The following is a 26,530-nucleotide window of genomic DNA, read 5'->3' as shown; positions in this document are numbered from 1 at the left end:
AGAGTGGGATCGCTCAATCTCCGCAGAGCTGTTTGCAATCAGACAGGTGATCTGGAATCGCCGCAGTTTGCAAACGGGACATCTGACGCCAGGGAGCTCGATTCTTCAAATTTAAAATCGGTAATGCTATGAATCATTCGGTCAGCGTGCACTTGGGGTTTTGATACAAAACAAACCCCTCACTGATTCCACCGGTAAGGTCAGAGAGAAGAGGGCCGGTGGCTACTTCTGCAGCTCCATGAAGTCGGGCTCAAGCCCGCTGTGCCAAGAGCATTCAGCCCCGTCTCTCCCGGCGCTGTGCAGGAGGAGGAGTTTACCTTGCTGCTGGACAGCTGACTCAGGTGTGGGTTGAGCTCCTCTCCGATGACGGCGTGGATCGCGACGAGGCAGAAGACGCAGGCCTTGCGCACGCTGCTCTCCGAATTGTCATAGCCCTACCAGGATGAACGGAAACATCGTCAGTTTGGGGGGGAGGGGGAAACACTGAAGCCTACAGAGGTTTCAACGGCATCATCGCTTCGCCAGTCCTGATCACCCCACACGCAAACAAATCTGGAGGCTTTCTTAGCAGACAGGAAGCAAAGGTTTCAATACACAACGTTCTGTAGTTTTCGGCCACAGTTCCAGATGACCAAGTGTTCAATTGATTCATTGGACGTTGATCGATTTTCATTTTTCTTCAGCAGAACGACGTGAGATTAAAATTTCGATTTCGATATTTAGATGCATCAGGGTTCAGGGCTTCCAGCAATCTATTTTAACCACCTCTTCCAAGGCAGGGTCATGGGGGCACCAGAGCCTATCCTGGCAAGAAATGGGCACAAGGCAGGATACACCCTGGGTGGGACACCAGTCCACCACAGGCTACACACACAGCAGGGCCACTATTCCCAGAAGCCAATTATCCTACCAGAATGTCTTTTGAGTTGTGGAAGGCTCAGGGAGAACATACAAACTCCACACAGCTAGCACTCCAGGAATTGAACCTGAGGCCCCAGTGCTGTGAGGATACAAAGCTAACCGCTTCGCCAATGTCGTGACATTCCATTCTATATGACTCCAGGAGCCGAGCTGCATACCTGTATTAATCCAGGGACGATCTCGGGTAGGAGCTGGTTGAGGGTGTCGTGGGGGACCCGGTCAATGACCTTGGTTTGCATTTTGATGGCGGCCAGGTTGATGGGGTAGTCTGCCGTCTGGATAATGGGACACAGCACCTTGATGCACTGGTCCGGGCTGATGGAGGTCGCCAGCATCGCTGCTGCGTCTTCTGCTGCTCGAACCACCTGCGCCGACATTGAAACATCCTTAGACACAGACTGGGCCAGGGCACCTTCTACAGAGCACGGGACTCCTTGAAACCGCAAAACCCATAAAAGACTTCCACAAGCAGGACAAAGAAAGGGTAAGCCCATGGGATGATTATAAACTTTATCACCACGACTCGTCGAATGTTTATCTATCCAACCAGTCAGTAAGAAGTTAAAAACCTTTACAGCTACTTATTTTACCTGCCTGAAACTTTCACAAGCAGGAGCTCACCATCTCTCCAGGCGTTGGACTATTTCATATGAACCTTAAAATATAAAACAGCAGCTCAATCTTCTTGACGGCAATCAGATACACCAGCAAGTGCCGTGACGAACGCTCGGGAGAGATGGATCTTTTTTTCAGAAAGGTTTAAAGACCGAAAATACAAAGCTGTAATTGGATTCTTTTCTTGAAGAAGTACTGGCGGACATGTCAATAAATCAAGTTCCACTGAGAAATTCCATTATTTTGCCGCTGAATTGCACTTAGCTGTTCCAGCTCCTATACAACGGATGACAAATCAGTTACTAGATAACTGAAAAGCCTTCCTTACATCTGGGTTATGCACCTTACTTGAGGTCGGATTGATGAACTAGGAAAGATTCAACACTTTTTTCTGAATGTCTTACCGATTACCTCTAACCAAGTGCATCCTTTTAAAACAACAGTAAAAAACCTAGAACTAAAATAAATCGATTAATAAGATGACTGGGGGGGGGGGGGGGAAGGTGGAATAAAAAAAAAAACAGAACCAGGCTCCTGAAAGCAGGATTTGAAATTCCGTCTCTATAAAGATCAATGCCCTGACCTACAGTGGCGTATGTAAGCACTGTACCGTGACCAGAGAACATTTCACTTGTTAAGTGTTTCATGCTTGACTCTGTTGTCCACTTCATGTTCGGCAGATGCAACACTGTGAATAGCAGGTGTTCCATTCTACCTCTTCGCTATTTAGCAGGACAACAATGACGGATGGCTAAGACTTGGACACCCACACTTGTATATCTCCTCTCAATGCAGAAAATACCAACACGAAGAATTCCAAAGCGTTCCCAAAACAACGAAGACAAGTGTGACACAAAACCTGACAATCAGAGTCAAATCTTTATTTGTGAAAGAGTCCGCTGTCAAGGAAAGACTCGCACCCACTGGAGATAATAACCTCACCTGCCTCCTGCAATTGAAGACCCTATACTGCAGTGACTGGAATAAGGCAGATCAGGGAACAAAAGAGCTGTAAACGCAACAGCGAGGATGAACAGAATACCGATTATTTGCTTGGCAGATGTCCTTATCCAGGGAGACTTACTGCAAAGTTTACATTAGGTGCTGTATGTAGGTGTAAGAACCATGCAGGTTAAATGAGGCTCATAGGATAATATTGATGGCACAGGCTGGCTGTGCAATGCAAAACCCAACAGTGAGTAATAAAACTAGTGGGATAATGGGAATACAAAACAGTAAAGTTTGCAGCTAGCTAGCTGCTTGAAACCCAAATGCTCAAATAGGCAGAATGGGCCACTCATTTTTGTGCCCTTTCTAACCATGAAGTCATCAGGCTTAGCCTCGCCTAACCGGGAACAGGCGCAAAACACAGTTTTCGCGCTGAATCGAAAAAAGCAGAAGGGTGACACCGCATAACAACTCCAATCCCCGGTGACAGCGCAAGAACCTTTCCTTCCCCCGTGACCCGTGACCCGTGACCCGTGACCCGTGACCCGTGACCCGTGACCGACCTCTTTGTTGGGATCCTTGTGGGCCTCCAGCGTCTTCATTATGGTGAGCTCCGCGTAGTTCTTGAAGCGTGTGGGCTGCTTGCTGAGGATTTCCTTCAGCACCCTCAGAGCCAGAGCTCTGATCACATGCTGTGGGGAAAAGGGCAGCGATTCAGCCTCAATAACAACAGCGCGTCGTGCATTGCATACAGTGGCAAAAAGTATCATTCAAGACACCTCCCACCCCCTGAAATTGTTCAGTTGGTGATGCTTGCATCTGGACGGCGGTCCCTAGGGAAATATGAATAAAAGGTCCTTTTTATCCCCTAGCCCCCTGCAAGTACTGAACGCAAGTTGTTCATGATATTTTATCTGTTTGTACCAGTTTGATTTGGTCCGTGAATGCTTGATTTTCATGTCTGACATTTTACTTTTCTTTAATCTGTCTCGATGAACCGTGTGCTTGTGGATTCCACCGCTGAAATGTGATGGTACTGTTGGGACAGGCGAAACCAAACACAAATCTGCAATCTGACTGGACGACAAAGAGAAAGGAGTCTAATTGGAGATGGGGGGGGTCACACGCGTGAAGGCGTACCTCCCTGTCGCCCAGCGTCTCCAGCAGCAGCAGCAGGATGGTCTTGAAGTGCTCGTCCCACACGGCCAGCAGGTCGTCGCGGATCAGCTTCATCAGCTCGCACAGCGCCGCCTTGCGCTCCTCCACGCGCTCGTTGTGGTTGGACAGCTCCTTCAGCAGCTCCGCCACCAGCTCCGACTGGTCCAGTTTGCTGCCTGTGGGAGCCCGCAGGACGGACAGGGGTCAGACGGGCCGCCCAGAACTCCAGGAAATGGAATCGGAGACGCGCAACCTCGCAGCTCAGGCGTCGTATTTAATACAGGAAACATCCCACCTTCGTACCACTCTGATACTTTATGCAAGATTATTGTTGCATGTATTATAACCAGCTTTCGGCACTAGGTGCAAACTTAAAACTGAACGTCCTCTTGGACGGGTCAGTACGGTTTGCGATATGAAGGGAAAGAGATTTCTTGCAAAATTTTAATTGCTCCACGTTGTCAGACATTCAGACCGTTTTGTAAAAAAAATATCTTCCAATTGATTCAGATGGATTAGCCGTTTTGTACGGACACTGTGAAGACAACCTGCTACCAACACCTGCCAATCACATCACAGACTTCAGTAAAATGAAACCCGGGAGGGTGAGATGACTGTTTCATCACACACATCTCTTCTAGCTCACACAAGTCCACTTTAAAAACACAGATGACCGCTCTGTGTGCGCGGCGATCAATCTGTTCTTTTTTTAAAGAAATCTAGGAAGATTCCGAGAATTATTTTTAACTTTACCAATCATTTTAATAACGAATCATTTGAATTTCAACTTCTTTTGAACACTTGAGCAACAGCCTGCATTTACACTCCATACCCTAGTAACTAGGAGGCAAAAAACTTCAAAAGCGAACTGAGAGAGAATAACATCTTGCAAGGGAACTAGGCTTTCTATCATTTCAACTCCTGCACTGCAGATAGAAAAGGTCCTTTCCAGGAGGGATGACCGATTTCTTTTCTTGACTGAAATGCTATCCTCCTCTCCCCTAGAATAACCTTTTCAAATGCCTTCCTGTCTCGGGAAGCGCAGGCCGAGCCAGGCAGCCCTCTGAGAAAGGTCAGCCAGACTCCCGACTCCCTTGACGGGCGGCAGTGCGGCCGGGAGACCCGAGACTCACCCTCGGGGAACTGCTCGGCGTCGTCGTCGAACACGGCCTCCGTCAGGGCGGTCTTGCTGAAGGCCCGGCCGTAGGGCTCGGAGTAGCTGAAGGGGTTGTAGTCGCGGGAGCGCAGGCTGGCCGGCTGCAGGGGCATGGTGTTGAGGAGGGAGGTCTTGTTGTCCAGGGCGGTGCGGCCCGAGTCGACGGCGTCTCCGCCGCCCCGCGGGTCATGGACGCCGCCGACCACCTTCAGCACAGAGCACACGGAGAGACGGGATGAGTACGACAGCGGCGCGAGAGAGCCTCGCGCCGTCTCGCGCAGGGGGGTGGGGGGAGCATTCGAAGACGCGTTCGGCAATCCTGGGAGAGTACCAGTGGGGGGGAGGGGAAGAGTTTTTCAAGTCTGGCTGGAATGTCTTGTAAACTGGTCACGCTATTAAACATTGGCGAAAAATGGTAAAAAAAAAAAGTTCTGAAAAAAAAAATCAAGCAACCCCCAACCACTTCAAATTACCACCCAGAGTACAAACAGGCCAAAAATAGAGAATTCACAAGGTGCGAGGTCCAATGTCATCGGAGCAGTTTCGGACCGTCGGGACCCTTCCATTTAGAAGTACACATGGTTCCGTTTCGGGGAACATCCAGACCATTAATCATGGAAAGTGACTGTGCCTTACAGAAGTTCATGCCCACGCGTCTGCCCTGTGTTTACACCCACCACGTGCTTGGATATTATTCCACAGTAACATCAGAAAGGTTGTCTGTAACCTGCACTTCTGAACTTAAAGACGAGGCTAAAAATACTCTTAGAGGTATTGAGCAATAACCTTACTGAAGTGCAGGCAGCCTTCTTAAAAGGAAGCTTTCGAAAATAATATTGCACACGTGACTCGATTCAGTGGGGCTTGCCTTTTTTAAAAATTCAACTATTAATGCAGGTTTTTAAGCTTTATACTCGTATTTATTATACCTATCAACATCCAGAACTATTCCCTCCCATCATCCTTGCCCGCTTCCAGTCCCGAACTTACGGCTTCTCCCTCCCCGTCCTTCTTCGACTCTCGTCTGTCGGGCTCGTTCATGTCCTCCTGACTGCGCACGCTGAAGTTCTGGATGGCCTCCGTCACTCCCCTCAGAGAGCTGTAGATGTCCTCCGAATTCATGTTTTCTGTGTCGTAGTCAAACGCAGTGCTGGGGGACAACCAATACAAGGGTCTTAACCAAGACAGACAGACAGACAAGCAGGCCCCGCAGGAAGGCCACGATTGTCGGGGAACAGGACCCGGAGGGCGGGCTGATAAAAGGCTGATGGAGCTCTGTGGCTGGGGGGCCCCACGATCGCCGGGGGGGGGGGGGACTCTCACCTCGGTAAGAGCTGCGAGGAGCTGGTCGGGGAGGTGAGAGGGCTGGACCAGCTGGCAGGAGAGCGCGGCGTGTGGCGAATCAAAGGGCTGCCAGTGGGGGCCTGAAACAGAGAGTTCATCACACGCGTCCAGAAGCACGTCGCCTCGAGCCCTAACCTGCCTCTAACGTTCCACGCCTGCCCACTACAAGGACACAGCATTTTAACACGCGCCCCGCCCTTCGCTCAACGAACAGCTCTCCTGGAGCTTCTGGCTCGAATGGAAAGTGTGGGGCGGAGAGGCGACATGCGATGGTGCCATCGTTCCTTCCCACAATGCCAAGCGCCGTTTCCTGGGTTTCCCACCTGAGCCGAGTTGCCGCTGTTGCGCAGGTGGTTCTGCAGGAGTTTGGTGGCGCCGTCCTGAAACGTTTTTGGTAACGCGGCCAGCAGCATGGTGAATTCGGGGGTGTTGAGTTGGAACAGGGAAATTAAAACCGCCTGGGCAGCCTAGAACACAAAATCACAGACCCGTTGCTGTCCATTCTAGACAAAGTCTCCTCTCCTTCACCAAACTGGACACTACCGGTCCCTTCATTCACAACCTGCATTTCCGACACTGGGGCCTGAATTGGTCATTTGAGGTGGAAACACGGAACTCCACCCACAGTTTTAACATGACTCAAGAAAATGTAACTGGGGAGGGAAAAAAAAACAATTCAGGTGGGGAAAAATCTAAAGGCTCTGCAAATACACAGAGAGATGAGAAACAAGCATAGCACAACTAAATGAAAAGTTTGACTAACTTTCTTGTTAGTTTAAGTACGTCTCAATTGCAAAAACAGCAACAAGCAAAATCAAAGGGAGATCTGGACAAGCCCATTCATTACTTATTTAAAAGAGAGGTGACATGCAGCCCTTCTCACTTACTTGATAAGGCTTGTGCAACTAGGCGAGAAAGCGAATGCAGAAATGGTGAACATTGAGGTTTTACTGTCTCTTTTTTCAAATGTCTTTGCCAGGTGTGCTCCAGGTCCTGAAGAAGATCTGTTTCCACTGCTGCTTCTATTGCTTTCTTACATTATCCTCTGCACAACGTTTTCTGACAGTGGGGAAGAGCACATCTCTCTACAGAAAGCTCCTCTTTTTGCATGAAACGTCTTAGCTGTCTTGTTTAGAACAACAACACGTGTGAATGCACATCACATGTGTATATTTGACCAGACTTTATTTTGTTGGTCTGGTAGGGACAATACTGACTACTTGCAAGAAAAAAAATATGAAAAACACTCCCCTGCCCCCCCCCCACACAAAACACTCGCAGTTTAAAAAAGACCAGAGCGAACATAAAGAGTTTTCATTTTTAAAGTTTTTCTGAAGTACATGAAGGAAAACCAAATGAGGCGTTCCGGATGAAATGTCACAGTCAATGTCACGACTACAACAAACCAGAGAAACAAAACCATGTTACGGTACCAAAAACTGTTACTCGACTGGCGTCGCCTTGTATTTTAAATTCCCACTACAGACAAACATTCAGGCTTTTAATATAGCTGTCCCTTGCCATCATGCAAAAACATGGCACCAAACCATACACGTATCTCACTATCAAACGCTGAAGAAAACAGCAGGAAAACTGGAACTGTGACAGGAGAAAGAATTTCCAACAGCCGGCAAGGTATCCCTCTAGTTTATGTTTGAGCGGGAAGGTTTTCGAGGACAGTACTCGGCACACAGTGTCCCCACTGTGCTCATCCAGGACTGCCAGGAGAGCCTGGACAGGAACGTCAATCACCCCCTCGTGCTGAACTGAGGGGGCCGAGCTGGTTTCAGCATCACGCCGGTGACGACTCAGACAGCTGCTGCCCCCACCTGCCTTTAATCCTGCCCTCAGACACGATGGGGAGAGCCCTAGGACTGCAGCCGTTCACTGCACTACCCCCGGGAGTGCACACACTCCTTGATAAATAACAGAAAAGAAAATGCTATACCCCAATACTACAATACTAATTAGAATGAAACCCTCCTCTAAGTGAATCAGAACCCTATATATGTTCAATGTTTCTATTACTATTAATGCATACTGGCATATATCGACCGCTTCTGAGAGAATGGCACTTTTGCATTATTGTGCTGATCTGTATATATTCATAAATATATGTATATTTAACTGTGAGGCTTGCTGGGTAGTCTGCTAATGTTAAGAAGAATCCTACCCGTGAAAAGACTCATTTCCCAGTTTTTCACAGAACCATTAGGAACGCCCAGACGAGACCCCCCCCCCCCGTGAGGCGGGCTGCTGTACCTTCCTCACATCCGAGCTCTTGGGCTCCGTGGTCCAGGTGATGATCCGGGACACGGCCAGGCGCGTCTCGCTGGAGTTGACGAAGTCCGGCGCGTCCATCTGCATGGCCAGGGTCTCGATGTACTTCAGGATGGCGACTTTCACCTGCCGGGGGTGGGGAGCCACAAACACAGCAGCTTTCAGCTCCTGGGGGAGGCCGCGCGACCGATCGGCTGTGTGCGGGTGCCGATGAGCTCCGCCCGCCTCGTTTCGGGGTCAAAGGTCAACGCAGCCACTGACGGGACACCCCTGCAGGATGACTCCGGAAAGGACCGCTGCGCATAAGGGATTTAACTGCCCGTGTGCCTGGCTCCTCCACAGTAGCAAGAAGGAACAGAATACAGGGGCAGGAGGTTATATGCCTCGCAGAGGTTAACAGACATGCTGCACCGTCAACCTCTTTTTTTTTAAAAAAAAAAGACACGTTCAGCTCAGACAGACCACAAGCGGGTACTCCTGCAAATTCAGTTGATTGTGCTCTTGCTGCTGGCAGGTGACCTCAGACTAAACCCTGAAACTGCACGAGCTCATAGCCAGACAAAACCCCTCACCTGGGCATCCCACAGCCATCGCAAGACTCCTCATCACAAAAGCAGGAAACATATCCATGGAGGAGTGACTGAGACATGACACAGGTCCGAATGCCCCTTTTAGTAGAGTCAATAATTGGAGAATTTAACAAAGTCCAGGATCAATAAAAGTATACCAAAATAGTATACCCTGAAGGGCTCACAACCATACTGTTCTACTGGAAATAACTCTGGAACACCGGGTATAAAATTCTGCATAGAAAAAATACACAAAATCTCTCTAAAACGCATCTCCTTTTGCACAGGAACATGGAACCGAAGGCTTCCATGAGCAATTTTAAGCAATCGAGCTCTTTCTACTGTCAGGCACAGGGTCATTATAATAATAATAATAACGACCAATTTCCAGGGGCATGAAAGGTATGAGGTACAACACTCCCTAAGGCTAGAGGTATTACCATGGAAAAACAAAAAACGTTCAGTCCAGCGACATTTCACCATCTTCTTCTTATAGTGCTTCCATTTTAAATCGCCGTTTGCGTCTCTTATCTTCATTGCGCTTGCTTATCGTCTCCTTCAGAAAACTCCCCTGACAGTGCAGCTATAAAATTGCTTCCCCACAGCGACACTAACCTGCGCTGCTTGGTTCCACACTTGGATTTGCTCCTGCAGTGTGCAAGTGTGGCGCGTTGTTTTTCTGTGGCAGTGGGGAAGCAATTTTAGAGCTGCCCCGTACCTGCAAGGCCTCCGGGCAGGCTTTAGAAAGAGAGAGGAGAGGGCACGGATTATAAAGACAGGCACAGAGAGACAGCTCAGACTGCGGGGGGCGAGAAAATGGATGAAAGAAGCCGGAGAAAATTAAAAAGGAGGAAACTCGCAAGAGGAGCCGGAGGACCCCTCTCTGGGAAAGGGGCGTGTTCAGGGCAGGGGTGCGGCTGGAAATAAAGACATGAGGCGCGCCCTCAACTGAACACAAGTATTGGCGTAGCGGCTCTGAGCTTTGGAAATTACAGGACGCAGGGAAGTCGCAGCGAATGAGAAGTGAGCATGTTAGGTCTCAAACGATACAGAAAAAACAGGGGTTAATGGGTGGCAACAATCAAAAAATACATTCGCGTTCTTCGGAAGCAAGGGCTCGTTGTACTGTTAAACAGCGAGTCTGGTTTTTAAATATTTCTTCGAGGAATAATTTTACTAACCGGAGAAATGACGTTTTTTATTCAGAGTAGCTCTTAAGGAGACATTGGCAATTAACCCCATGCCAGTTAAACGAATGGTACTGTTTTCAAAGCTCTAGCCTCCTCCTCTTGGCCTAAGAGGCAGGTGAAAGCAGGGAGCCCACTTTGCTCTGAGGAATGTAAAAAGAGGACGCTTCCCTGTGTTTGGAAACTCAACTCATGGTTGACTCCAATCTGCCATTCCTACAGAAGAACATAAGTTCAACACCCTACTTTTGCATCTCGCCCAAGAGAAGACAGGACTATGATAACAAGGCTCAGGAAGGTCTACTGGATAGCGTACTTCACCTGTCCAAAATGTCAGCATAAACATGGAGGACACCAAAAGACAAAAAGCTTCTACAATACCAGAAGACTGTTATTCTAATCAAGGTTTCGAAAGCAGTTTCTCTGGGAGGACTGGAAAAATTGGTGGGAAGGCGTGATATGAGATACAGATCTTTAGAGAGCGGTTAGTGATTTTCATGCACCGAATAGGTACAAAATGGCAGTTTAAAACTGAAGCAACAACTTAGGCTCTGGAGTTATTAACACAAAATTAGGCCCTGGAGAATTGGGACACACCAGTCACAGCAGAGTGCTTAGAATTCCATCAGGACTCCAGAAACGCTCTTATAGAGATCTCTTTCTTGGCTCTACCACATGAAACCTTCTCTGCTTCAGAAAGTTGTGCGCTTAAATCAGAACTGCTACCACCAGGCTTGTACTGCCAGCAATCTGAGTGACCACAAGACAACACCCCTCCCCCAAACAAAATTCCATATTTTTGTGTTTTTTAACCAGTACATAAAGCGTGCTTAAATCTGCGCGAACAGGACTAGTCTCACAAGCAACCCTACATACTTCTGTGTCTGGACACAGGGATGTCATCTAGAGCTTGGAGGTAATGTAAGAACCCCCAACATCCAGCAATCGAGAACTTCCTCCAGGGAAACACCTTTTAAAAACAAGCCCAAATCCATTTCCCAAGTTTGACTTGGGATGTCTCTGCATGACAAAACAACCCGTGTGGGTGTTCATAATTTCTCAAAATAATGACCCGCACTCCCGGACTGGTTGTACTCCAGTTTCACATATGGCCCTTCACCAACTTCACATCATACAGAATGATGCTGTGTGCGATCATAACAGTCCCAAGAAAAGGGCACCGAGTTAGAAAGGTGAGAATTTCAGAGTAAATTAGCATAATGTACAACCGAATACTTCTTTGAACAGATATACCTGGAAAACAGGACCTGCAAAATCTCAGCAATTTGCAGAATTTGGGCCCGTTCATTGGCAGAGGGTGCAGGCTAACATCATAAACATTGCAGCAATCTGGACTGGACACTCATCTTTCCTGCCACACAACTGCAGTTTCCCCTCTGAAAAGCCTCAGTGTGAACATTTCAGGAGTGTTATCTCAGTGCGCTTTGGCCCCGATGTCATCAGAGATCACCTAATACTCACGTTCCAAGTCACGTTATAGACTTGGTTTAAAATCCATTAGTAGCGTACCTGACAGGAATAGCAGTGACTCATGAATGAATTAATTTAAATCAGTTTCCCTTCGTCTTATCACAAGACGATGACACGATCTGAGGCGGCTCGGGTGCATTTCTCAAACTCTGAACATGTGTGCGCTGCAAAACCCTGTGGTAGACCTGCATCTAAACTTTGAGACAGTGCTTGCTGTGGCCCCAAACACAGTGAGTCATGCTTGTATGTTTTGGTTCAAGACCCTTCAGGAAGAAAAACGGAGAGGACCTGCTTGCTGCAGCATTGCTGCACACAGCCGTTATTGGTACCAACCTTCAGATTAGGTGTCTGAGTCTGGTCCACTGTGAACCTCATCAAAATGTTAAACTGCAGATCATTAGGAAACGACTCCCTGCAATCAGAGAGGTGGCAAGTTTATTCAGAAAGCCTTTCCATTTCCAATGGAGGATGAGGTTGTGGATGCCTTCAGAACTCCTGCAGAAGCAATGCTGATAGGATGGTCTAGACAAACACTGAAAAATGGCAGAGTGAATGACAAATCCCACTTCATAAGAAGTGCTGTGAAAAAGTTAAGATCATTTAATTAAGTGTTGATAAAGTGCATTAGACTAATGAACAGTGCATAAACGGCCCAGAAGCTGAAACTACTCTACTCTGAAATGTACTCTAAAAGCTAAATAACATTGGTAATAATTTTTAATTTTAGGAAGCAATCACATCTATTTGGTACACATTTTTATTTCATTCAAGACAAACGACGTTTACTGAAAATGTCCTAAAGAATTTTACAATTAAGAACATTTACAAGGCACCTTGGAAAAAAGGGATAAGTCATGACCCTTGAAGTTGCTACTTTTCTCAAGTTAACTTTACGTGTGGGATTTTGATACACCTGCAGTTTAATAATCTCGGAAAACCATTTGCCATACAGCAAAACTGGTAACTGCCAGGAGTTTGTCATTAAGAACTATTTTTAAATACAGGATTGCTTTTGATCTAATTTAACTAAAATAGTCACATCTTATGAATGTTAAACCATTGAAGTCAAACACAAAGGAAAAACAAACCTAAGGGGTCATTTGTAGGTCCTGATCACCAATAGTCCTTGACCTGCTAAGGTGGCGTTAGGTAAATCAAGGACGAGAGATAATTAGGGTCTGTGAAATCACCGATCCAGAAGTACCAGTCAACATGAAAATGCTTTTGTTGCTACAGGTTCAAGGCTTTTCAAAACATCCACATAGACAGAACACAATTTACCTTGTGACATCCAAAGCTTTCTGGACCTTGGCCTGTACGGACCCGAGCAAGTCCGCCCCCATCTTCTTTAAGAGCTGGGTTAGCAGCACAAAGAGCCAGTCCTGGAGATCCTCCTTGTGGACCTGGATGAAGTCAACCAGCGTTTCCAGGAACATGCTGAACACCTACGAATGAGAGCCAGGAGCAGACATATTGACTGGAGGAGGGGGGGCAGTTCGGACACGCTGACAAGCGGCCCGCGGGGCAGAGGTGCTGTGCAGCAAAGCAGGTCGGTCTAGAAACACGGGCAAGGATTTTCACTGCCATGGCGTCTCCTACTCCGATTTACCACTGTTAGTCGTCTGCAGAAAGATTTTGAAATAACGCATTACATGCAGGAAAACAAAAACGGCAAACGAGAAAAGGGGAGCCACCATGATGTTTGGCGACAACAGCAAATCATGCTCTGCAGCCGGACAAGATGCAAACATGGCTCTGAAAGACCAACTGCTCCGAGACTTTCAAACACCTGCACAAACGGCAACCACTGTTTTCTACTTCCCATTGAACAAATTAAGATTCATAAAGGCAGGACTGACACACAGGGGGAAAAAAAACTATTTAGAAAAGGTTGCCATGTCTGTTGCAGAAACTGTCCCTGTATTTGTTTTACCAACAAGCCACGGACCCTCAATCTGTTTAGACATGCGATGCCAAACGTGTGCTTGTTGTTGCTTGCTGGAACGCGGTGTTTTTATGGACACAAAGCCACATACCACAGCCAGGGAGACGGCTCTCGGAAAGGCTCCAAAGTGGCCCGGCCGGTAAAGGCTCTTTGCTCGGATTACAGGCCAAGACCCACAGACCAGGTGTCACTGGTTCAAGCCCGTCGGCCATAGACGTTACAAGCCGAGCAGCTCTGGGGTGCCCCTGCGCCCCCTGCACGTGCCAGCTTCCTGCAGTGAGAGATGCGCTGCTCCTCCAAACGGCGCCACCCCTCCTGCACTGCTGAGGCACGTCGAAAGGCAAAGGGCTCCGACGGGGGGGGGAGTGTCAGAGGAGCTGTTGGTAGGCTTCACCTTACACAACTGGCAGGTTCAGAATAATAACCGTTGAATTAAAACCTTTTTCTCGACTGGCTGCTATAATCGCCTGGTATAAGCTTAATGTTTGTTAAACGTATTTTCTCCTGCCCTGTTTGTGATGTTAAACTACAATAAAGTGTCATCACATACAGTCTCCTTGCTTTAGTTTCCCAAATGCCAAATACCCTGCAGCTCCTATTTTAGTGTTTTAGCAGGAGTAACTAAATCTTTACACATAAATTAAAATAAAACCACTTTATTTTACAAACACACACACACACATTCCATATTCATGATAAATTGCACCAAACATCATTAGATACAGTTATTGCTCCGATCTATGAAATGTCAGTGTATTAGTAAACAATGCACACTCTATACAGAGTGTTAGTAATGCTTTTTGGCCCACAACATTTCATTAAACCACAAGGGAACTGCAGGCGCAATCAATCAATTAATCAATCAAGATGATGAAAATAAAGTTAATTCTGTAAGCATGCAAGGGACAGGTCCCCAACAAATATTGAACAAACTTACTCTCTACAGAGAGTTCCAACACAGGGGAGGGCATGCAAAAGAGAAATAACACCAATTAGTGTCCAGAGTTTCCAACCCAAGTCCATCCGACAGTCTTCAAATACAAGGCAAATTCCTGTGGGTGCTTTGAGGAGTTAATGACCGACAGTGTGAGGTACTGAAAAGCATCAAGAGTTTCTGATCAAAACAGATTGTCATTTTAAAGGTTTTGTTCATCAAAAGAAGAAAGAATAGCCAGAGTCACTGTGAGACCACCAGGACTGCCTTTTAAACTCTTGGTATTAGAACACAGCCAAGAAACTGACACTGAGTGGCACACAAACTGGTCTTGCAATTGTACACATTGTCAGAAAACCACTCAATCTCAGTACATTGGTAATGTCAGAAACTGCAACAGTTGTAATATTTCTCCGTCTCTGTAATATTTTGCAGTCAAGACCGGCAGACCACATTTCAAATGAATCAAAGCAGATTTCAGATTATTCTGAAGAGACGTCATGAACTCAGAAATAAGACTGTTACACTGGTTTCGAAGTTTTTTTCCCATCAGAATGTCAAAAGGCTCTTTTGTTCTAGCAGGAGTTTAAAAAAACGTGCTGAACCTGACCGATGACAAACACTGTGTGAAATGACAAAAGTAAAAAACATGTAACAGTACAACTGGACTGTAAGACCAGTAACACTTTATAATTATGTTCAATAATAAATTAGCCCTTTATTAACCCCTCACAGATACATATTACATAATGTATTACAATAGTAGGCATGTTATAATGCAGTTAATATTTGCTTCTACTGTCTTCCTAAAATGTTGCATTTTATAAATGCTGTATATGTAAATCCTAAGCTTTGTTGTGTGATAATTTACAGATTTTAATGCTGTAAAAACATTTCACGGGATGTGTGATGACTAATGTTTATACATATCTGCAACTAGCCCTTTATTTGGAGTTACTATGGATTCATGCTTTAATAATATTTACTAGATCTGCTATTGTTTATTATTGAACCCTATAATAAAGTGTTACCATAGTAAGTTTCACTAAAGTCACCAGATCACATGACAGCCTTGCAAACTTAATTCCACTGGGAAAGAATTTCGACAGGTGTCAACTGCTGCCTCATGGAAATACTACACAACAAAGAAAAAAGCATTTCTGTTTCGATTCGTAAAATACAGACTAACGTGAAACGTAGGAGGAAGAAACAAAATCAGGCAGAACGGGATATTTTAATTGAACATCAGAAGGTATAAGGTACCTTGCTATGCGGGTCTGCAAACATTCTCGTGAAGATTTCACAAAGTCTTTTCAGTTCAACGCGGCTGTAAAGAAGAAAAACAAAACAGATTAGGCTATGACAGCAATAAACCCAGATGATTTACAGACACCCCTCTTTTCGTCGACACCCGTATCTTAGGAAGCGTCAGGTCTCTGTCTGGTGCCTGTTGTAACTATGTTTGGCATAAACTGACAACTCATGAAAAACGTCCTCACAGCCGATGTATTACTCATCCGCTATGACCTGGTAAAAAAAAGCATGGCATTCTAAAGAGATGCAAATAAGATGGGTAATGGGTCATGTTGTACCTATGAAGCCACAAAATACCTTTTTGTTTGTGTAACTCGGCCTCTCTGATGTTTAACATTCTCCAGCAAGTAACTGAGCTCCTCCACAAGTAAAAGACCATGCCAACAGTATAACCAGGTACAGTTTTAAAGCACACAGCCACAGCCACTGAAATAGACCAATACACTGTTTTTTGGCTCTTTTGGGGCAAAATGGCACTAAGTGTCCCACTGCAGAGCAACGTGCATGTTTTCCAAGTTGGAGCGTATTGCACGACTCGCACTAATTCTGATGAGGCACAAAGGGAAACACGTTTATTTTAATTCCAGATCCGGAGCTCAAGTGTGCTCAGGTGAGGGGGTGGTATTCGTGTCCGGTGCCATCCTGAGAAAAGTTCAGCATAAAATGAACCACTGAAATCGGAGATTCCGTGTGGGATGAGTCCCAGTGCACGACTGTCACGCCAAACCACAGCCCCCGAGAGCGCGGAAGCTGGAAGTGACAGGAAGCTTTAGCGACTTGGTCGCACTACAGCAAGTCGCCCAGTGGGCTCATGGGAGATGTAGTTTCGCACAGGCGACGCAGGCACCTCTGATCCAGCTAGAACCAGAGCAGGGAGCTGCACCAGCATACGCTGGCGGCACAGGAACGGGGGGAGGTTAATGCCATGCTGAAAAACCGAAAACATTCCACCTGCAGAGCCCACCGCGTGACGCACCGGAAGAAGACTTGGGAGACCGAGATCTCGTTTCTCCTTTTTAATTTTTCAGCCCGGAATTAACCTTCAGTTCTTCCCTAGACCTGTACCTGCCGGCTTGCCGCACCCTGCTCACCCACGATCCGACGTAGCCCAGACCCGGCCGGGGGCAGCACGTCCCGGGACCTCCTGCCGCTGGGAACCAGCAGGACGGGGTCACACAAGCCCACCCGGAGTCAGGCCAAGCGAGCCCGGCACTGACCTGAGCGTCCTCTGGTTCCGGAGGAGGCTCTGCAGCCCGAGCAGGCCCTCCTTCCGCTCCGACCAGTTGGAGCTGGCGCAGCGGTTCAGCACCTCGGCCACATCCTCCGTCTGCCGCATGTAGGTGGGGATGCTGCCGTTGCGGGAGCTGTAGGAGCGCTCCGAGCAGGCGCTGGAGGCGTCGCTGTTGGCGTCGTCGTCCGAGTACATCCCGAAGGTCTCGTACCGCCTCCTCGCGGGCTTCTTCTGCCGGAGGCGGGGAGGCGTGAATATCCCCCACGCGACAGGATGCAAACTGGGAAACTCAGGGCTTTTGGGGGGGAGGGGGGGGAAGACTACTGCCTTCTGCAATTTTAACGCAGACGGCCGAAAGCTCAACAGGCTCCGGAAAATCCCGCGAATGGAATTCCGGCTTGAGCCCCACAGGGAAGGATCTATTGCTAGTGGCTCGTCTTCGGTTATTATAATACACCTTTCTTTTAAACCCACCGATCACCTGTCAAAAACGCTACCATACTAAAGCCAACTGAAAAGATTAAAATAAGATGTAGCACTGCACACAAGAGGAATTCACACCCACCACAGATGTAAGATTAAACAGCTGCATTGCGTTGGACACGGTCTCTAATTAAATGGGCAGCAATATCCCGAGAACAAGGCTCAAATAAGAAGTCAGAATGACTGAATGCAATCGAATCTGCCAAAGAGGCAATCCAGGATTCAGGTCCAAAATGTTTTTATTCCCCCACCCCCCAACTGCATGAAAATAAAGCAAGAGTGGGAAAAAGTCAAAGCTCTACCTTGCTCCTCATGTCTCCTAACAGCTGATAGCACAAAAAAAATAGAATCAAAGACGTTAGAACAACTTAAACCAGAGTGGATGAAACAGCAACAAACTTCAGTAGCGCCGAGACGTGACGAACCAAGACGGACCTCTTTCAACACGGAAAGCACTCGCAGAGGAAGGTGGCGAAAAGGTCTGAATGAGGCACTTGCCCGACACAAATACAAAAATCACAGAAGAAGGACAGATGGGAAAAGGACTGTGCTTCACAACGCGCATACTGACCCTTGCACGTCTACGTGGGAGAGGAGCGAGGGGTACATACCAGAGCATCCGCCACAGCCTCCTCCACGTCAGAGCCCGTGTTGAGGACCCTCATGGCGCTTACAGACGACGACAGTCTGCTGGACTGACTGATTCCATAACCTGAACCTGGTAAAGATTGGAACCGGAGCCTTGACCAACCACATATGCAAGAACTGGAACACTAAAAAATGGTGTGTTAAACAGTTTCCTTATGTCAGGCACATATGAGCCGCACTTAAACATGCACTAGTTATGTAGTGCATGCGTAATATTGTCTTTATAACATAGGATTGTACATCAAATAACAGAAACAGGTGGCATATAATACACAGAAAAAAAAAGAATAAATAGTAATGCTCTGGGCTCCTAAATCCTTCCTTGTAAGTTTGCAAAGACACAAGCTTATGCTTTATCCTTTCATTTCTTTTGCAGAAAAATCTGGTCCTGTTTCTCTAAAATTCTGCAGGAAAATTGCACATTTAGGATGCAGGCCGCATGGCAGATCACTCCTGACATACAGATACAGCAGCACAAAGTTCCCAGAGGGCTTGCAGAAGGGGGGGAAAAAAAGGCAAACAAAGACAACAAAAGATACCAGGCAGGTTGAGGGTGACTCAAATCAAAATCAATGCTGTAACTCACCAAAAGGTGAAAATAAAACAAATGGCTGTGCTAGAGGTTTGCATCCATTTTGTAACTAAAGATGAGGACATGCTGCAGGAAGTCACAAATGTTATCAAGAAATAACTACAACTTCTCCTTCATCATAAAAGTTAACCTTTATTTCAGTTAGAAGAAATACGAGAGTCTATACTTTAAGCTTATCTAACAAAAACCAAAACTAAAATGTAATAGGTACATTTTTAAATGCTCGTACAAAACTAAAAAAAAAACTTAAGTGATAAAAGCTCTTCTATAAGCTCTTAAGTATTTTGCATACTCAACAAATTCGAGATCGGAGTTACTGTCGGATCAGATCAGTGTAGCGCAAAAGTTTCAGAAAGGAGTATCTTCAAATGCATATGCTTTGCACAGAAAAAACACCTGTTACTTTCTGCAGCAGTAAGAATAAAATAGCTTCAAAAAGAAACGACATCTACAGTAAGTGAACTGAAAACCTAATAGGCATGCGCTTTTGGATGGAAAACCCAATCTGAAAAATGCATGGAGCAAAGTGGACTGATGGCAGTGGGGTGTTACTCAGCCTTCACCTGGGGCCCCAAATACATCAGGGGTGTAGAGGGCACCGGTGGACCTGGAGTGGTGTCTGGAAGCTGGAATCAAGAACCACACAGACCCTGCCTGTTACCAACACAGAAACGCACAGAGCCCACGGCGGCACCGCGTGGAGGTTGCAGAAACATGCAGCCCAGGTTTGTAACCCCAGAATTATTTCAGCACAGGTCGGGGGGGAAATGGAGAAGAAACTGTGGAGAACATGAAGAACAGCTCATCGTCTGCCTCTACATGACATGATATTGCTTTACAGCAAACTGCCAGTTTAAAGTTCTGTTTATGGGGATGGATCTTGCCCACTGAGTTTGAACTGGAGTGCAGCCTGCTGTTTTCACTTTCAAGTAAGATGCTGCTGTTACAGTCCCTTATACATCGTCTCCTTCTACCACAGCAGAATGACTCTCCTGTTATGTACTAGGACATCCCTATTATACAGAGTCAACTACATCGAAACACAGGCAATAAAATCTTCACACCCACACATTCTTAGCTCACAATAAGTTTTGGGTCCACGTAAATGGGGAGAGGAAGGGATATAAACACACTAGGATTCACTAGAGCTAGTTAACCTATCAGAATATTCTAAACCCTGGATGGTTCACAAGAGCTGCAGTCCACACAAGACTTGTCTGTATAATTGACATGTACGTATAAAAGCATCAGTTACAGATAGACCATGGTTCGAAAGGGAAGTGAGAACTGGTTCAGGGTTACATACTGAATTTCATCTGTGCATTACAGAAATTAAACAAACCAAGCAGGGGTTGGCAAACTTTTGCCATCAGTTTTGAAATTAACCCCTACTACAAAGAGAACTCAAATTCCGTCTCGCATGTGACTGGAATATTTGGCATCCGGAAGCACTACAGTTTCGCGGAAAATCCTGTAGGACTTTACTCTGAAGAGCCATTCATGCACAGCATCACTGAGACCGACATTCGGCATCAGTCTTGCTTCATATTTGGTCCCAGTCTGTTTAACCATTTCATATGGACTGAAGTGCAGTTTTGTTTTTGGAGGAGCTTAATTCAAAATCTCAACAAGAATCCTAATCACTTCTCTTGATGAAGGGGTCTTGGTTCATTTCAAAGGTCACTCTTTGCAATATGAAACAGAATTGATCCACACAGCAAACCAAACTATTGGAGTGATGTACTTCAGCAAGCACCTAGTAAATCTCTCTACTTCTTTGCAGAACTATACAAGTGACACCACATAATTCCAATCTGATTTAGTCCAGCAGCATGTACAGTACAACAGAACTGTTACAAGTCAAGATTCACATCAAATATCTATCAATACTTGTAAGTCCTGGATCTGCGCTCCGAATGTACGAAATCCACATATTCCTCAGTCATCACATAAGGCATGTGATGCAAGTTACAGCAGAGGGCGACTCTGAGCCTCTGTAGCGCTTACCACTGAACAATCTATATTACCTGTGGACGTCTTTGACAAGGACAGTGCTATCCAGAGCAATACACCACGCTCTGCTGGCATCTGACACTTACTGCAGAATTATTTCATGTAAGAACCAACCAAACAAAAGGAAAGTGAAGAACACAGTGCTATTTATCTAAAGAGAACTTCCTTTCCAGTAGGTGGGAAGCAAGCTGGGGAGTCTGGAATAGTCAAATGCACAGCCAACAAGTGGTGAGGTCCATGCAAAACCACAAAATAAACTAAACACAACTTCCCATAACATGATAACCGAACTGGATTTTTCTAATTTATAAGGAATCCAATTTAAAATGGAAAGAAACGTCTGAAAGTGAATTAAGAATCAAAAATCACTCACAAGTGAATTCAATATTCACTTGGGTAACAAAGAACATGCCAATTCCCCGCTTGGACACGTAACCCAGCAATAGCATAGGAAAGCAATAATGTACACAACGAATAATAATATATACTGTACACAGACAGCATACCACCTCCCTCATAGTCTTGCTATAAAGCATGTTATCACAAAAGAAGAATGTTTTCTATTAACCTCTAATGTGCTGAGCTTTCTAAAAGTTGAACCCACTATGAACAGTAAAACCATATATAAATGTTTCAGCTGTGCCACCTTCAGGAGGGTAGTGGAGAGAGACCTTTTCACTTCAGCAGCACAGTGTGGCAATATGGAGATATTTTGTTGCAATTACCAGGAGATGTATTACTTCTGAAATGCAGTTTTGCACAGTTAACAAGCTTGATTTCCCCCATCAGAGCTCCCCTGCAAGTTTAAGCAGTTCTCATTTACATTGTTTTAATGATTCCAAGTTTTATTACCAGACACTTAAAACAAATTATCTCACAAAACCATTGCTTACAATGCTTGTCACACTTGGGTTTTCAGATTTTCGTACCAGCTGCTGTAAACTAATAGAAAATGTCAGAATTTCACTTGAGGTGCTTTTCACTCAAGGTCAAATGAAGCTTGCCTGATAAAGCATTTTAGAAGAGCAAGGTATTCACTTTCAAAACATCCAATAAGCTACCTGGCGTGGAATTGAAAAGCCTTGGCTCACCGCAAATGGCAGAAATCAATTAAAGATTAGCTTCTGCAGCAATATTCCATTGTTTGAAATGATTACACTCTTTTCTTGATTTTATTTTTCACGGCTTTTAAGAAATACTGAAAACACACAAGCCAAAAGTGCTTGAATGAGCCTGACGAGCAGAATCTAGAATATCTATCAATTCAAGATCGAATAATGACGTGCACATAAAAAAATCCCAATGCACATGATTTATATCTCCTAGAAGGAATGGCTCAGCAAGTAATACCCTGTGGGAAAACACCCAGAAGAATATATTAAGATGTAGCATTGGACTAATAGTAAACCACACGCATTTTCCAATTCTAGATTTTAACATGGCATTTTAATCCAACCAGGTCTGACCTTAAGATGCGTTTAATTTTATTTTCAAGAAAAGGCACCAAACCATAGCAATTTATGTTGAGACGCGACAAAACTCAGGCAGATAGTTTAGACTGACCCTATTCTCAGTCTTTTGTGTGTATAAACACAGGTTACAATGCTTCACTGTCAGATGGGGCTCACTGATAAACCAGTGTGAAGATCATCCACAGTTCACAATGGACCTGTTATCCCAAGACCAGCAGCGATGGAATCCACTGTACGACAGGTGCAAGTTGCGGTGCATTGCTCCAACCATAATTAGTCCCTTGCTTCTATGCCACCAACCCACAGTCCTTTGCAGCAACAACTAACATTCTATGCAACAGCTGGATATTAAAGCACTGAAGCGACAGGGAAGTGTCTGCTCTTAAAATCTTGCAGATGAAAATCGGAAAGGAAAAACCGCACACAACCCCATCTTGCCTCCTATTACCATCACTTCACTTCATAATCCCAATGCATTTATATGGCCGTTGCCATTCAAAGATGCATTTACAGTGCCTTGCGAAAGTATTCGGCCCCCTTGAACTTTTCAACCTTTTGCCACATTTCAGACTTCAAACATAAAGATATAAATTTTTTATTTTATGTGAAGAATCACCAACAAGTAGGACACAATTGTGAAGTGGAACGAAATCTATTGGATTTTTGAAACTTTTTTAACTAATAAAAAAATGAAAAGTGGGGCGTGCAAAATTATTCGGCCCCTTTACTTTCAGTGCAGCAAACTCACTCCAGAAGTTCAGCGAGGATCTCTGAATGATCCAATGTTGTCCTAAATGACTGATGGTGATAAATAGAATCCACCTGTGTGTAATCAAGTCTCTGTATAAATGCACCTGCTCTGTGATAGTCTCAAGGTTCTGTTGAAAGCACAGAGAGCATCATGAAGACCAAGGAACACACCAGGCAGGTCCGTAATACTGTTGTGGAGAAGTTTAAAGCCGGATTTGGATACAAAAAGATTTCCCAAGCTTCAAACATCCCAAGGAGCACTGTGCAAGCGATCATCTTGAAATGGAAGGAGTATCAGACCACTGCAAATCTACCAAGACCTGGCCGTCCCTCTAAACTTTCAGCTCAGACAAGGAGAAGACTGATCAGAGATGCAGCCAAGAGGCCCATGATCACTCTGGATGAACTGCAGAGAACTACAGCTGAGGTGGGAGAGTCTGTCCATAGGACAACAATCAGTCTTACACTGCACAAATCTGGCCTTTATGGAAGAGTGGCAAGAAGAAAGCCATTTCTCAAAGATATCCATAAAAAGTCTCGTCTAAAGTTTGCCACAAGCCACCTGGGAGACACCCCAAACATGTGGAAGAAGGTGCTCTGGTCAGATGAAACCAAAATCGAACTTTTTGGCCACAATGCAAAACGATATGTTTGGCGTAAAAGCAACACAGCTCATCACCCTCAACACACCATCCCCACTGTCAAACATGGTGGTGGCAGCATCATGGTTTGGGCCTGCTTTTCTTCAGCAGGGACAGGGAAGATGGTTAAAATTGAGGGGAAGATGGATGCAGCCAAATACAGGACCATTCTGGATGAAAACCTGTTGGAGTCTGCAAAAGACCTGAAACTGGGACGGAGATTTATCTTCCAACAAGACAATGATCCCAAACATACAGCAAAATCTACAAAGGAATGGTTCACAAATAAACGTATCCAGGTGTTTGAATGGCCAAGTCAAAGTCCAGACCTGAATCCAATCGAGAATCTGTGGAAAGAGCTGAAAACTGCTGTTCACAAACGCTCTCCATCCAACCTCACTGAGCTCGAGCTGTTTTGCAAGGAAGAATAGGCAAGAATTTCAGTCTCTCGATGTGCAAAACTGATAGAGACATACCCCAAGCGACTTGCAGCTGTAATCGCAGCAAAAGGTGGCTCTACAAAGTATTAACGCAAGGGGGCCGAATAATTTTGCACGCCCCACTTTTCATTTTTTTATTAGTTAAAAAAGTTTCAAAAATCCAATAGATTTCGTTCCACTTCACAATTGTGTCCCACTTGTTGGTGATTCTTCACATAAAATAAAAAATTTATATCTTTATGTTTGAAGCCTGAAATGTGGCAAAAGGTTGAAAAGTTCAAGGGGGCCGAATACTTTCGCAAGGCACTGTAAATTGTACTTGGGAGGCAAATAACTCATGGAGCGAGGAGTGACTTTCCATGCAGTAGACAGCAGCTAGCTGTGTGAATTTAACCTGATGAGAAGAACTGTTCTAGCTGAGCTGCTGCTCTACAGATCTTGGGAAAATGTTTGGCAAAAATGAAAGTAAAATGGCACAAGTAAAAACAGCCAAATTACTTCTGGAAGGCACTGTGCTTTGGAAACCAGATGCCCTTTTAGCCACTTCATCAAGAGCTGCCTTTAAATTTGTTGCTTTTAAACTTGCTTAAATGTAAAGCTGCTTTGACACCATGAGGCAAAGGGGTGTGAATATACATGGAAACCAAACCCTCTAAATAAAAACACACTGCTCATGTGCAGCCTTTGTATGCCAGGTTCAGGTCTGTGCACGAGTTACCTTAGTGCAGGCAATGCTATCCTGCAAACCAGTGCATCTTGCTTAGATTAACTTATTACTGGGGTCATTTCACAGAGAACAAGGGTTACAGACGAGAGGAGGCCACTCCACTCATCCAGACGATTTCATTGATCCCAGGATCTCATCGAGCTGTTTCTTGAAAGAAGCCGAGAAACTCTCGGCTTCAACAGCATGGCTGGGTAGCTTGGTCCACACTCCTACTACCCTTTGGGTAAAGAAGTGCCTCCTGTTCTCTGTTTTAAATGCACTTCCGCATAATATTAGCAGTACAGGCTCAGAGAAGACCATTTTATCGGAATGATTACGTGTCATTGCGGTTCTGACTGACATCCTTCAAATCATCCGAGCAGAACCGGGATTGAAAGCGCAATCGGGTTCGGCAAAACGAGCCTCTCTCGTTCCTGAACGGAAGCTCGCGTCCGTGAAAGGCTGCACAAGGCGCATGCGGGGGGGGTGGGGTGGGGGGGGTGTGCTTCAGACGAGTGCTTCTCTTTTAAGAGCAGACCGGGAGGGCCATTCCCTGGGAAGGATGAGGGCCGGGGGGGGGGGGGAATGGAGTGGAAAGTAACGGGAATTTCTGCTTGCCGTTTCCTCAGGAAGGATTGGGTGGGATGATTCAGGTGGCGATGGAAGAAGCGTGAGCCCAGCCCGGGAAGCGGATCGCGATGGAGGAGGCCATGCACTAGGGGGCAGCCGGGCACGGCTCTGGGCGTACTTACCAAGGGGCTGGAAAGAGCGGACAGGGCTCGTGTCCCTGCTGCTCTCCCGGCTGGCCTCTCGGCTACAGCCCTGACTCACGCTAGGACGAGGGATGCGGCTGCCTCGTGCTAGCAGGAATCGGGGGGGAGGCGGGGAGCAGCAATCGCAATTTCAAGAGAGAAAGAGAGAGAAAGAGAACAGTCGTCATATTCACTCGCAAGGGCTGTAACGCACCGTCTTCGCCCACTCTTTCTCCGAAGGCCTCGCGCCTCGAAAAAAGGGAGGCCGCCTCGCTTCCTTTCGAGCGCGAGAAACTTGGGAGGCTCCGCATTTTCCCCAAAGGCGAGCGGAAGAGGCCCACAGGAATACCGCCGGTCCCCAGACTTGAAACGGGAGAGAGCCTTCGCTCTCGATTCCCCCGGCCCGGTGCGGATCCCGATTTCTCTTTACAGAACGAGGGTTCCCAGGAGTAACCGAGAGGCACAAAAAAAAAAACCCACGAAGCAGAAGCGCCAGGAACGAACGCAGCCGTATAGGACCAGCAGACCGGAGAAAAACCCAGGAACGTCTGGACTTCGACGCAAGGGTCAGCCAGAAGACAATGCTCCAGCTTAACTTTCATGCAAATGAAGGCGGAATCCCCTAATATTCCTACCGATATTCATAAAAATGAGTTGCAAAATATAGTTTGATTGTGAAAAGTAAAATTGCTTTCTGGTTGGCCTTTGTATTTTTACTAGTTTTTTTAAAGCTTTTGCTGTTAAACAAAAGACTAGTTTTCTTTTACCAAGTCAAAATCTGTTGTATGTGCCTTTATTTACTCTCGCAGTCTTAAATGCTGACATTCGCACCATATTTTGGGAATGCTAGATACCATATCTGAATATGGTGAGCATGAAACATTCGTGATTTGTACGAGAGACTAAAATCTCTTCTTCTGTAGCGATGGAAGCTTCAACC

At 45.9% G+C, this 26,530-nt stretch overlaps 1 protein-coding gene across 37 annotated transcripts in view; it reads right to left on the bottom strand.

The window, feature by feature from the left end:
• The window catches only part of clasp2 (cytoplasmic linker associated protein 2), a 106,572-nt gene that overhangs the window by 2,359 nt on the left and 77,683 nt on the right, over positions 1–26,530 (bottom strand). For 18 of the 37 annotated variants that reach the window (XM_088601983.1, XM_088601988.1, XM_088601989.1 and 15 more), the window contains 17 exons: positions 25,591–25,698; positions 19,380–19,442; positions 18,188–18,294; positions 17,879–17,902; positions 17,080–17,324; positions 15,812–15,875; positions 12,951–13,114; positions 12,003–12,081; positions 8,405–8,548; positions 6,466–6,609; positions 6,122–6,222; positions 5,789–5,948; positions 4,776–5,004; positions 3,625–3,818; positions 3,048–3,176; positions 1,080–1,286; positions 318–434 (listed from right to left, as the gene is read on the bottom strand). In XM_088601983.1, coding sequence (XP_088458109.1) covers positions 318–434; positions 1,080–1,286; positions 3,048–3,176; positions 3,625–3,818; positions 4,776–5,004; positions 5,789–5,948; positions 6,122–6,222; positions 6,466–6,609; positions 8,405–8,548; positions 12,003–12,081; positions 12,951–13,114; positions 15,812–15,875; positions 17,080–17,324; positions 17,879–17,902; positions 18,188–18,294; positions 19,380–19,442; positions 25,591–25,698 — 2,279 coding nt within the window. The remainder of the gene's footprint in view (positions 1–317; positions 435–1,079; positions 1,287–3,047; positions 3,177–3,624; positions 3,819–4,775; positions 5,005–5,788; positions 5,949–6,121; positions 6,223–6,465; positions 6,610–8,404; positions 8,549–12,002; positions 12,082–12,950; positions 13,115–15,811; positions 15,876–17,079; positions 17,325–17,878; positions 17,903–18,187; positions 18,295–19,379; positions 19,443–25,590; positions 25,699–26,530) is intronic. The other 19 variants (XM_088601996.1, XM_088602017.1, XM_088602020.1 and 16 more) reach the window with 9 other exon arrangements.

This window comes from Lepisosteus platostomus, chromosome 12, assembly GCF_059453375.1.
Source record: "Lepisosteus platostomus isolate fLepPlt1 chromosome 12, fLepPlt1.hap1, whole genome shotgun sequence".
NCBI classification, from domain to species: domain Eukaryota; kingdom Metazoa; phylum Chordata; class Actinopteri; order Semionotiformes; family Lepisosteidae; genus Lepisosteus; species Lepisosteus platostomus.
This window is presented reverse-complemented; position numbering and strand designations above follow the sequence as displayed.